Source organism: Rattus norvegicus, chromosome 2 (assembly GCF_021556685.1).
Source record: "Rattus norvegicus strain SHRSP/BbbUtx chromosome 2, alternate assembly SHRSP_T2T, whole genome shotgun sequence".
Taxonomy (NCBI): Eukaryota; Metazoa; Chordata; class Mammalia; order Rodentia; family Muridae; genus Rattus; species Rattus norvegicus.
The window spans coordinates 48400539-48413361 of NC_141535.1; the positions used below are offsets into that span (position 1 = coordinate 48400539).

Below are 12823 nucleotides of genomic sequence, written 5' to 3' on the forward strand. Positions count from 1 at the left end.
AAAAGACTGTCATGACCTTGGTGTGTAGGTTTAGATAGTGTCCAGATTGGAATCCTGATGCTAACGACTTAGTAAGACACAAAAGAGAGTTGAGAAATACTTAGGGCTATCCTAAGGCTGAGTCTAGGGCAGCTACAAGGACATTTGCTGTTGCCCTGCAACACAAGGCTTATAGAAAATTCAGAACTGCCATTGACTTACCTCCAAGAATCCCTAACCTCCCTCTCAGAGGTAGTCCTTCAGAATAGGAGAAGATTAGACCTGATATTCCTTAAAGAAGGAGGTCTGTGTGCTACACTAAAAGAAAGAATGTTGCTTCTATGTAGACCATTCAGGAGTAATGAATAATAATATTCTCCATGAATAAACTTAGAGAAAGGTTAGACAAAAGACAGAGAGACAGAGAAGCACATCAGGAATGGTTCGAGAGCTGGTTTAGTAGATATCCTTGGATGACTACTCTGATATCTTCCCTTTTGGGACCCTTATTAGTTTTGCTTCTGCTTCTGATTATAGGTCCATGTGTGTTAAAGAAACTAGTTACCTTCATTAGAGAAAGAGTGAGTACTGTTCAGATTTTGATTTTATGCCAACAGTATCATGCTTTAGGAGGACAAGAAAGCCAATAGTATAAAGATACTAAAATTTAGTTCTATGATTAGAACTAGCCAGTAGAAGAAGTGGGGAATGAAAGAATAAAAATGCAGCTAAGAAGTCAGAAGTTTCAAAAAGCCCTAAATACCTCAAATTCCAGACCCTGCCCTCTACCTGTAAGTAAAAGGTCACATTTCTTGAGCCTGCTGTCCCAGGAACTAGATAAAAGGACTTAAGATACGGTCCTTAGATATGCGATTCCAGACCTAGTAAAGATAACAGAAAGTTTCTCCCAGGAACTAGCTGCCCATAAAGTTAGATTAAAATCTTAGAGAACAACCTTGAGAAGGAGGAAGTTTCTAGGAACTATCGGACCATAAAGTTAAGCAATCTTGAGACAAGAAGCTTCTCCTTGTGATTTTCCAATGGTGCCATCCCTGCTCCCTTGGGTTGTGTCTTCTTCCTTTAAATACCCTTTCTCCCAGCCTCTCAGGGTCGAACTCCACTGCCCCTGCGTGGGATATGAGTCTCGACCCCAGTGCACTGGTTCCTATCGATAAACCTCATGTGATTACAGCAAAAAAAAAAAAAAAACAAAACAAAACAAAACAAAAACAAAAACAAAAACAAAAACAAACAAACAAACAAAAACAAAACAAAACAAAACAAAAACCCTCTAAGCTCTAGACCTACACAGCTTCCTTTCCATGGTCTCCTAGTAAAGAATGAAGCACTGAAGAAGTCAATCAAGAGGTCGGAAACAATCCAGCCATGTGTCTGGAAGCTCCATTTGATTCTTCTTTTTAAGTCCCATCCTCCTGCTCATCCAGTCTATCGTCACGCGCGTCCTTCCTAGCCTCTTCTCCATGGCTTCCACATCCCCTGCCACCTCTCCACCCCCCTCTACATTAACAAAGCCCCTTGTCCTGGCGCCCAGCACGTTTTTCCCTCAGTTATTTATCACATGGTGGCAGAGGTAGTCTTTAAACAGCATCTGTCTGCTACCCACCGAGCTACATTAAGTCAACAGCACCGCATTGTCCTTTAACATGTCTACAGTCTGGGTAGTGGCACCAATCCCCGAGGATTCCACTGTGGCCTGATCTAGCCACATGCTCTGTCAGTCTCACCTCTTTGCTGTGGTTTGGACTGCAGTGCTGAGACTGTGTGAGTCTTCAATGGCTTAAGCACCTTCACAGGCACCCTCACCCACCCGCACTGTACACAGGGTGCACAGTCATCCAGTCTTGCAGGGCTCCACTTAAGAGTCACAACCATATGCAGTTTTCCCTGTCTTCCCAGACTAGATGGAAGGATGGGCAACTCTGAAATCCTTCACAGCACGGCGTACGACGTTTAATTACTGCTGAAAGCCCGATTCCTGGGTGAGGCTGAGCTCCGTGTCTGGTTCATGTAAGATGATAAATGTACTTGGAAGGTTGCGGGATATTGGAAGATGGACAGATGAGGACAATGAGCTCTCTGCCCCTACAGCTTTCCTCCATTGTGGGTGTTGTTGCGGTGCCCTTTCCCCGCTCCGCCCCCTCATTCACTCTCCGATATGTGTCGGTGAACTTTGAGTTTGAGAACAGAGGTAGCCCAGCTTAGTCCCTTCCTAGCTCTTTCATTCATGGGAAAATATTGTGCCCACGGGAGGCACATGTGCCGCACTGCTCCTTCATGGTGTAAGCTGTGCTGGTCTGGGTGAGAATGGTTCCCACAGGCTCCCATAATTCAGAGTCTGCTCCTCAGTTAGAGGAACTGCTTGTGATAGGTCAGGAGGCGTGGTCTTGTTGAAGTGGGTGTGGCCTTGCTGGAGGAGGTTATTTGTCACTTGGCGATGGGCTTTAAGGTTCTAAAAGCCCAAGCTCAGTCCAGTGACTGACTGACTGTCTTCCCTCTCCCTCTCCCTCTCTCTTGTCTCTCTCTGTCTCTCTCTGTCTCTCTGTCTCTGTCTCTCTCTCTCTCTCTCTCTCTCTCTCTCTCTCTCTCTCTCTCTCTCTGCCTGACCCCTGCACATCAAGATGGAAAGCACTTAGCTACCACTCTAGTGCCAAGCCTGTCTGTTTCCTACTATGATGATCATAGACTAACCTTCTAACACCGTAAGAGAGCCCTCAATTAAATGCTTTTTTTTATAAGAGTCGTCTTGGCCATGATGTCTCTTCATAGCAATAGGACGGTAACCGAGACACAAGCTTTACACCACAGGCCTCCTTTACAGCACAAGAACTGCTGACTAGTGGTTCGCTATGTCCAGGTATGTGGTCTAGTATAAGCCCATCCATTCTCCCTAAACTGTGACTCATAACTTAGTGCTTGTTAGGATAAACACCTTTTCAGTTGTTTATTTCTGGTTTCCTTAAACCCAAACGAGAGGAAGTCAGACGGGCCGCAAGAAGTCTAGAGTGGTCTGATTCTCTGTCTGTCTTTCTGTCTCTCTCCTCTTTCTCTCTATCTCTCACACAATTGGTTTAAACTGTGTGTCTGTGTGCTTTTGGTTCCCCTGACCCATTCACAAAGAGACGCTGTAAATTAATCTTACGTGTTCGTGGACTGAGTTTGGCAGAGCGTCATCAAGTACAGGACCATTTTCTGGATCAGTGAGATTAAAATCCAGAGTCACTCTCACAGAGTCCTGAAAGTCATGTTTGTCCTGTGAGAGAAAACAACACTTGTCATTGCTGTCACAGTCACTGGCTGCTATGATTCCGCCGCTGTGGCATCCTGGAACATTCTCGTCATGACCCGAACTTGACATCACATTTCAGCCTGGCCTTGCTTCACTGAAGTGGTACAACAGCTTTCCTGTTTGACAAGGGTCATAAGGAAAGTACAGGCTCCAGCCTCTGACAGGTTATTCCCCTAGAGCTCCAAAGAGGGAGCTACTATCTCCCCTGCCTGGATAGACCGACTGAGCTATGTCACAAACATTGTTGCTCTTGAGACCTCATTCCCCAAATCAGTTTCCAATACTTTGGGGAAAGTGGCTCACTTTAAGAAGGGCAAACTCTCCAAATGCAGTCATATTTCACTCACACGCATCTGAACTATGGATTTTTGCAGTGCGTACTAATAGGAAAACGATGGGAACGTGATTAATATTTTCCATTTTAGTGAGAACCATTATTTTAGTAACAAATAGTAAAAACAATGTAGAAACATTGTAAAACCAATGATCTTTATACACACTGCTGTGAATGGTCTCAGGGACCATCGAAGATGGGTAGCTATGATGATTTTTATTTTATTCTGAGCCTCTGAGGCTAAATGAATCCCCAGCCCACCCCAACCCCACCACCAGTCACTCAGACCTCTGGGATGCTGGGATACAAACTGCATCCCATTCAGCTCCAGACAAAATGTTAAAGTAGCCAATATAATGCAAAAAGATTTTTGTAACATTTGAAACTAGGCAGTTCCTTTTGTCACTGGTTCTTTGTCAGCTCTGTCTGATGCTCATCAAATTTTATACAAGTCCTAAGTCATCAGTTCTTGGTTCTGAATAACTAAAGAGGAGGGACGGCTGCCCACACGTGCACACTGCACTCGCACTTTGGAGTAAGGCAGCTGTAACACACGATTTACTTGCCAACATGTAGAAGGAGTGCCTGATGCATTCTGATTCTCGAACGGTGATATTTCTTTGAATCTTCCTTTCCTGAGTTCCAGAAAAAAAGCTCCGTGATATCTGCCTCAGTGAATCAAGGGTGACACGGTACTGCAGATCTATAAAAATGAAAGAAAAATCGACAAACACTCACCTGATCCAATGCTTGGAATTAGCAAGAAAAATGCTTGAGCAAATGAATCAGTAGGAGATCCTACATTGACAATACCTGTATTGCTACAATACAGAGACAGAAGCCCTCATGGGCATAACCTTGAACGAGTCTATAGAATGGCTGTCTGGCTTGACCATGCATTGAACATTTAAGTTATAGTTATGTGTAATGTATTTATATACACACATACTCACATAGACATACATATGAGCTCTGATTTATTAACTAAGTCTGCATTTACTAAATTTTTGTTTTAAATAGTTTTTGTAATTTAGAAATACTGGAAAGCTGCCTGAAATACTGATTGACTTCAAATTAATTTCAACAGAAACAAAAATAAACAAAGAACCATGTCAACTTAGATGATGCCCCAAACACTGGGAAATTCTGTGAAAATAGGCTACAGTAAAGAACGTGAGTGAGTCCATTTTCTTTACAAGAGGACAATAAATCTCCTTTAAGTATTTCATTAAAATCTATAAAATAGTTTTGCATACAAAAGCCTCAGTCTTTAGGACTCACCTCTGCATTTCATTTGCCTTCAGTCAAAAGACTATCAGAGGCACAACCAGAGAAATTTGAGACAATTTAACCTTAAAGATTACTGAGTTTTCATATCGCCCTTGTATTTTGTTTGCAGAATAAATCACACTTCTGTAGCCAACGGCTCTCAGAGTTTGACCCCAACATATTTCAACATCAATGAAGACTGCCTTAGAAAGCTCAGAACATAAGGAGAGGGACACACGGGTTGACCACCCCCCACCCCCCGCTCCAGAACATGTCTGGCTAAAAGTAGAAGCCTCATCTCAATGGGAAAAGAATATTGGGATCAGGGGTGGGGGTGGGGAGGTGGGAAGGCAGGGTGTTTGTTATTTGCAATCTGCAGGTCGTCTGCAATGCTGGCCTTTTCCCAGGAGGGGGGCAGTAGAAGGGAGACGATTTGAAATACCTCGTTTATAGAACATCTTTAAATGCTACCTGTGAGAGTATTATATGAACGTACTGGGAAGCCCAGGAGAACATGGAATTCCGAGGTCATTGTGTTCCGATATGTAATTTCTGCTACAGAGTGGACTAGGATCCATCACTGTTCCTCCCAGAGCAGGAGTGGTTTCAAGGGTGTGCACACTCACTGGGCGAATGCCATGAACAGTTTATTATGCTTGGGAGAGGCCATGATCCTAGAGCCAGTGCATTCTCTGCTGCCCGAAAGTGCACACTATGACCATAATGCTTACCAGCCTCGTAAATTGAGTCCTCTTTAGACTTTAATTTCACATGAAAACACATTGTAGCATTTATGCACACTGTTTCTTTGCCCTCCACACGGCAGTTTTTCTTTTGAATATTCACTTTATTGGGTTCAAAATTCATGGTCACTTTAACTACAGCCACATCTCTGGCCCTGCAAACACATAAACAACGGGATTACTCGCACATTGTTACATTGAACTTGCTAGGGTGATGGGAGTGCATCAGAGGACACGCCCCTTTGTGTATTATATGTGCTTTCGGCACTGTTGTTCTGTAGTGACTATTTGATACGGAAAAGATTTTATCTCCTGTCCTAGGAGACCCTTGTTGTTTAGAACCATCTTAGATGTTTACTCCAAAGACAGGAGACTTACACCAAGTGGCCAGGTGCAAGCTCGGAATTCGGGGATCTGTGAGTTAGTTTCCGATTTGGAAATAGTTCAGAGGCGTCTAGAAAACTAGTTGTCCCTCCTGCCCCCCGGCTTTCACTAAAACTACAACACTTCTCCGTTCTTGACTAGGTAGCCTTGCTTTCGTTTTCTGGGAGAAGAATTAGGTTTGAAACACAGAGTGTAGGAACTTCCAAGTTACTTCAACCACCAGAAACACCGTAGCTCCCAGTCCTTACCCTTGGCCTTGCTTCCCACAGTTTCAGGTATTCCTGGGTAGCCTGGCTGCAAAAGTATTAAACAGAAAACTCCAGGAAGAAAACAATCATGTTTTAAATTATGCACTGTCTCAAGCAGCACGATAAAACCTTTCGTTTTCCCCCTGTCTGCCTTGGGTGTGCATCATCCGCTGTCCCGAGCATCCACCTTTACAGATCAATGGTGGTCTACTCTATCAGCAAACACGCATGCCATATTGTATTTATTTGCCTTTCACTAGATTGCTGTTTCTCGTTTTGGTTTGGTCCCCCCATCCCCACCCCTTTGTCCATGTATGTGCATGTGGAGAGCAGAGTGTAATGTTAGGATCTTCCTGCATCAATCTCAGCTGCTCTTGGCCTCAATCAGTCTTTCTTTGGATGTAGAGTTCGCTGATTCAGCTAGGCTGCTTGGCCTGTGAACCCGAGGGATTCTTGTTTGCCCACCTCTCCTGCCCCAGGGTAGCAGGTGCGTGTGGGCGGTATGAATGAGAATTCCTGTAAAGACGCTGTGTCTGCAGAGACTGTCTGACTGACTAGAGCTGCTGCGGTGTGGAAAAGCTGCCATGCCACAAGTCTGCAGCCCAATTACCTTATCTTGGCCCAGTTTTAGCCCCCGAATAGCCATTCCTTGCTCAACTCTGTTACACAGCTCACATTCTGTAACTAAAAGGTAAAACCCTTTAGGAATCTATTAACTAAGAAGACCAGTAGCTTCAAGCTAAGAATGTCATCAGATAATATCTAAGGCCTACAGGGGAGATTCTTCATTTTGTTATAACTGCCAGTCTGAAATATTTGATTTATGACTTTGTTCTGTTTCTGTAAAAATCCCACAAAACTGCTTCCACACTGGAACCTATTAGAGGGGAGTTAAATGACTTGAATTCCCAAGACTCACATTTGCTTCAAAACAAACCATGCCTTAAACTCCTATGAGGTGAGAGCTGTTTCTTTTAATGACAGTGGAAGGAATTTCCCACCCAGGCTCTCATGCTTGTGCCACAAGACTTTCCAACTGAGCCATCTCCCTAGCTCCTCATGTTATATTAGAAAATGGTTATTGCATATAGTGCTCTGGTGGCTCTAAAATCATGCTTTTTAAGGTATTTATTTCTGCGTTATACCTTTGAATTATTTTAGAAAGCAAAATCCTTTAATAAGCAAGGTCATCCTATGATTTTGAAATCCTTTTTGACAAACACTTGGTGAGTTTTAGATGGCTTCCTCCTCACCAGCAAGGAAGGGGCATGTCTAGCTTCCTTTTGGGCAATATGGATTCTCGAGGTATGAGTCAAGAGTGGCTTGACTAATGTCTACCCTACTCATTCTGTCTTTGCCAACTGTATCTTTATGAATAGATGGATGTCTGGTCCACATCACTGGGCTCTTCCTATCTGCTCACTGACTGCATCTGCTCATCCCTCTGCCTTCTGTATCCTGTTGCAATTCCTCCTCCAGCAATGCCAAAGCCTTGGTCTTTATGACCTTGGCCATGAAAGGGTATATATTCATTTCTGTGTTTCAGGTAAATTATTAACGAAGTAAATTATCTCTAAAATGTTAAACACAACGTGGGGGAATATTTTCTTATGTATACATATCTTCTAAAGACACAACGCATGCAAAAGAAAACACCTGTTTTAGTTGCAAGTACATAATTGAGAACCAAAGTAAGGCTTCATTCTACCCAGTCCTACTCAGCTTCTTTGATCTTACGATTCACTGATGCCTCGATCGATTGAATCATTTGCAACTTGACAGAACAGCCTGAGAGGAAATAGATATTTAATATGTTAAGAGTTCTACTCCTATTGTGTGGTCTGGAATTATATGGGAAAGAGTACCATTTTAACCAGGTGCCATAGCATACATACCAGAAGAGGGCTGCTCCACCAAGGCCTCCAATGGTCACGTCAGTCAGACCGTCACCATTTAAATCCATCTCTCCGTGGATAGACTGGCCGAAAAATTTCAGGGTCTTGCCATCCCCACCTGATGGAATGCGCTGTGGAAATCCCAACAGACAGGTTGGATGTCAGAAGAATCCTTCAGAATAGTTCAGAATTGATCGGAGAATTTGGATAAGTGAATAAAGTGTAAAGAGAAGATCTGGAAACTTAGAGGGCCCTCGATGAAAGTGAGAGGAAATATCACACTGTTCCCTAGGGAGATGGTTCTTCCTACAGCACAGACTAATCAGGTCAGGGTTACTGACTCCAAGAGAGGGAAGTTGATATATAATGCCTGAATAACAGGTTCTATTTCTGTTTCCTTTTTTAATTCCAATAAGCATATATATATATATATATATATATATATATATATATATATATAGAGAGAGAGAGAGAGAGAGAGAGAGAGCACACTGGAAACTTTGAAAACATCCCATAGATGCAAGAAGAACGAATGATTGCTTAGGTCAATTCAAACAATTGTCCTAAAAGGTCCATCCCCACTGACATTGAACATGGCCTCAGTGTAAGCAGGGCACAGTAAACATGGAGTTCTTGACAGCTCACCTATACACCTCGCCTTACATGGAAAGTGATCTTCCTATATTCATAGCTTCCTGCTTGTCCGAGCAGATAATATCTTAATAGAACCTGCTGGCAAGAAGACAGGGCCAACAGGCCCTTCCTAAGCTCTGGGGATTCTTTAACTTCCTCAACTCCTTTTAAGTGACACAGAGGAAAAAGTCAAAGAACGGAAAAGTGACACGCGGAATTATATGTCCCCTTGACTAATATTTCCATCATATTTCAGCAGACAAATCAGGAGATATGAGCCTGGTTAGCCCCCACGGAGCTGACACTGAATTTCTGGAAATGGCTGATTGCATCTTCGTTTGCTCCCGGCAAAGCATATTCCACTGAGAAAACAATCTAATGCCAACTCTGTCTGGCTCATTTTCTTTAGAACTGCATCCCAATTTACCACTGACTAAAAACAAATGCATCACTTATGGCAATTTATTCCGTCAAACAATTATACACATCTTTCTTTGCTTCAAATGCTATTCACTAAATGTGCAGGATTCATACTGAAAGAACAAAAGCAACGAGGTACAAGGACCCTCTCTGTGTGTTCTTTCTGGTTCACGGATGCTCCAGTGGTTAATTCTGCCTGCCATTAGTTAAGTTCGTAATCCTACAAAGACTTTTTAACAGAAACAGAGCGTTTGTCAAATGGACAGGAGTGTAACTTATTGTGTTCCTTATTAATGTCATTACAAAATTTTACATCAATAGGTTTTAAGAGTTCCGTTGACTGCAGAAATAAAAAAGACCATGGAAATATCAAAAGGAAAAGTTAATGTCTGCATTCTCTTTGTGGTTTAGATGCTAGAGAGAGTTGGGGCATATGTTGAAATGTAAGATATTTATCCATAATAGCTCATTGCTTATGATTATATAAAACTCCCCATTATTACTTCTCTTGTGTTTATGGTGCATTAAATATTTATGAATATTTAATGAATATTTTTCTTGTGTACTAAGAAATTAAATTTATAGATTAGGTCAATGAATGCGAAACTGCTAACTGCCCATAAATTTGAAACAAGAACCAAAGAAATCCTGCGCAGATCAAACTAACCATTCACATTTTTCAAGAAGTATTACTTGAGAGAAACATTATAAACCTCAGAAACCCATATTTATTTGATGAAAATATAAATATTAATTCATAATTATGAATTTAATATAATTTTGCTTAATAGCAATATGGGCACTGACTACAAAAACCCACCATCTCCTTTATAGACTAAACCACACTATTATCGCCCTCTTACTCTTAAAGATTAAGAACCTTATAACCAGGCATTATTTGTTTACTATTATTTTATGACTTCAAGTGATATCGTCCAAGAAGGCAGACAAATTGATACAGAAAACAAGCTAGGTAAGAGTATAAGCTACTAGCTAATTCTTCTAAGAAAGGATACAAGAGAAAAAATCATAAGTAGTTTCCCACGAGTCAGATAGATTAAAACAGTAAATTATAAGTTATAGGGTAAGACAGGTGAGCCCACTTGGCGCGGAGGGCTAAGAAGACCCTAGAGAAACCTTGGGGCCTCACTTGTGCATACGCCTCCCTTATGGTCTTGCCACTGCCATGATAAATGTACACAGCTCCTGCGTGGTCATCTTCCAGCGGAGCTCCAATCACGACGTCATTAAATCCATCCACGTTGAGGTCTTTTACAGCAGCAATTGCTGTTCCGAAGCGGGCCCCGCAGGGCTCATTCTTGTTTTCTTTCGTGCATGAATTATCCTTCAGGGATGAGCAGCAGGTCTGCCTAATTGGTTCCAGGCTCATTTGATATTCAAACCTTGTCTAGAGAGAAGATAAACAGAATACTTAAAAGTTTCTCACACTGCTACCAGGGACGGGAGTGGGTTGGTTTCTTAAGTACATGCGCGCCACGGCAACCTTACGAAGTAACATTTGCATACCAACAGCAGACCTGTGAAATACATGAAAAGGTGGGAACGCCAAAGGAACCTGGGTAAGTAGACATGCTGAGAATTCCAACAGGCTCTTCTTGATGAAGCTAAGGGTGTAATTAGTCGCACGTTGTGGACTTCCTAAAGAAGGGAAAATTAAATCCTCCACTGTGTGCCTCAGCCCCGCTTCGCCAGTGTGTTTCTTGGCTAAGACTCTTTGTTCATTCTCCACCTAAGGCAAGGACCAAATTTACTCTGTTCAAAAAGCAAAGTTTTGAAAGCTGCCCGGAGTGGAGGGAAACATAGACACTGCTAGTAGAGAACATATTTTCTTGGGGGAAAAAATGAGAGAGAGAGGGAAAGAGGGAGAGAGGGAGAGAGGGAGAGAGGGAGAGAGGGAGAGAGGGAGAGAGGGAGAGAGGGAGAGAGGGAGAGAGGGAGAGAGGGAGAGAAGGAGAGAGGGAGGAGAGAGAGAACAATTTCTTTCCCCAAACAAACACACAGGAGAAAGCCAAGAAAAAGATAGGGTGAAAGGTATGCCATCTAGGATTTAAAATAATCAGTATGCAAGAAAAACTTAAACCAAAACAAACAAGCAAATCAAAACACAAGAACAAAAACCTAGCCACTGGCCAGTTTGTAAATAGCATATATCCTTTTAATAAATAAGGTAAACATTACTTCACACGACAAATGATGTCTAAAATTAGAACTGAAATATTTATCTCTCTCCACCTGGCTAGAAGCTCCGAACCCCACTGTGTCTCCCAGGAAGGGCCTGGTGTCACTGCTATGAAGTTGCTTCTGGCTGTTGCCATGGTAACTATGGAGGCCCCTCAGCCTGTGCAGCCTGGAGCTTATACATAGGTTGTGAGTAGGATTTTTACCACATGAATGATATTTGCACTTGTGTTACTTAGCCTTCATAATCTGGTAAAATAAAAGGAACAAAACAAAACCCTATAGCAACAACAGAAACAAAACCCATATTCCATATGTTTAAGCAAAACATAATTAAGGTCTGAAAGTCATTAACTTGGATTCTAAATGTTTCTTTTGAAACTGTGAAATTGAATGGGGCTAGTAAACTTCTTAGATCTTTTTTTTTTTTTTTCTATGAGTGAAAACTATTGGAGCTGCATTAGTGGGAACTGAGGGGAAGGAAGGCATTTTCTGGATTCACCGACCTCAGATGTCATTACCTGATTCACAGCGTACACGTACACCTTGCCCTGTTCCTCTTTCTCTGTCCCCATGTACATGGGGGCCCCGACGAGAAGCAGATCAGTATAAGAATCTTTGTCGATGTCAATTGTTGTTAAGACACTACCAAAGTAGGAACCAATCTAGAACACAAAACAAAACAGCACGCAGGGATGAGATCTCAGAAGCTCTCCCCCCGGAAGCGGAAGTCTGCGATCTATAAATCATCCTGGTCTAGGAGAGACCTGGTGAGAGCTGGTGTCAAAGGCAATGAAAGACAGAAAATTGTACAAACCAAGTCTTCTCTAGACTGGAGGATGAAGTGGTCCTGACTTTGAGAATGACAAGGGGCAAAAGATTTCAGTCTAGGAGGTGGAGATGTGACTACTTTTATTTCTTTTGTGATTGTCAACTGTCCTGGTTTTCCCCACACATCAGACCAGCACTACCTCAGTGAGGTTTTTGTGTGTGTGTGTGTGTGTGTGTGTGTGTGTGTGTGTGTGTGTGTGAGAGAGAGAGAGAGAGAGAGAGAGAGAGAGAGAGAGAGAGAGGGAGGGAGACAGAGAGACAGAGACAGAGAGATTACCAGACGTATTCTGGTTTCATCAATGTGGAAATATGGTAACGTGGGAAGGTACAATAAATGCTAAATGTGTGGAAGCAGCTGAGTCCTCCTGCAACAGTGCAGAGTACGCTGTATCTTGACCTCTAAAGAGTGCTTACTCCTCAGTGGCTAAGCTGTGGCCCTGCCGCTACAAGGAACAGCAAAATAGAAGATTGTAGGGACTCTCTCCTCTTGAACAGCATTTTTATGAAAAAGACCTCTTTTAGCAAAGAACTGGTATTGTGCAATCTAAATGCTTAAAGCACTTTTCACGTATTGGCCTGCA

At 42.4% G+C, this 12823-nt stretch overlaps 1 protein-coding gene across 2 annotated transcripts in view; it reads right to left on the reverse strand.

The window, feature by feature from the left end:
• Itga1 (integrin subunit alpha 1) overlaps positions 1 to 12823 on the reverse strand; it is a 160033-nt gene that overhangs the window by 39225 nt on the left and 107985 nt on the right. For both annotated transcript variants that reach the window (XM_087616308.1, NM_030994.2), the window contains 6 exon segments: positions 11933 to 12076; positions 10363 to 10620; positions 8160 to 8290; positions 5621 to 5787; positions 4187 to 4323; positions 3140 to 3250 (listed from right to left, as the gene is read on the reverse strand). In XM_087616308.1, coding sequence (XP_087472434.1) covers positions 3140 to 3250; positions 4187 to 4323; positions 5621 to 5787; positions 8160 to 8290; positions 10363 to 10620; positions 11933 to 12076 — 948 coding nt within the window.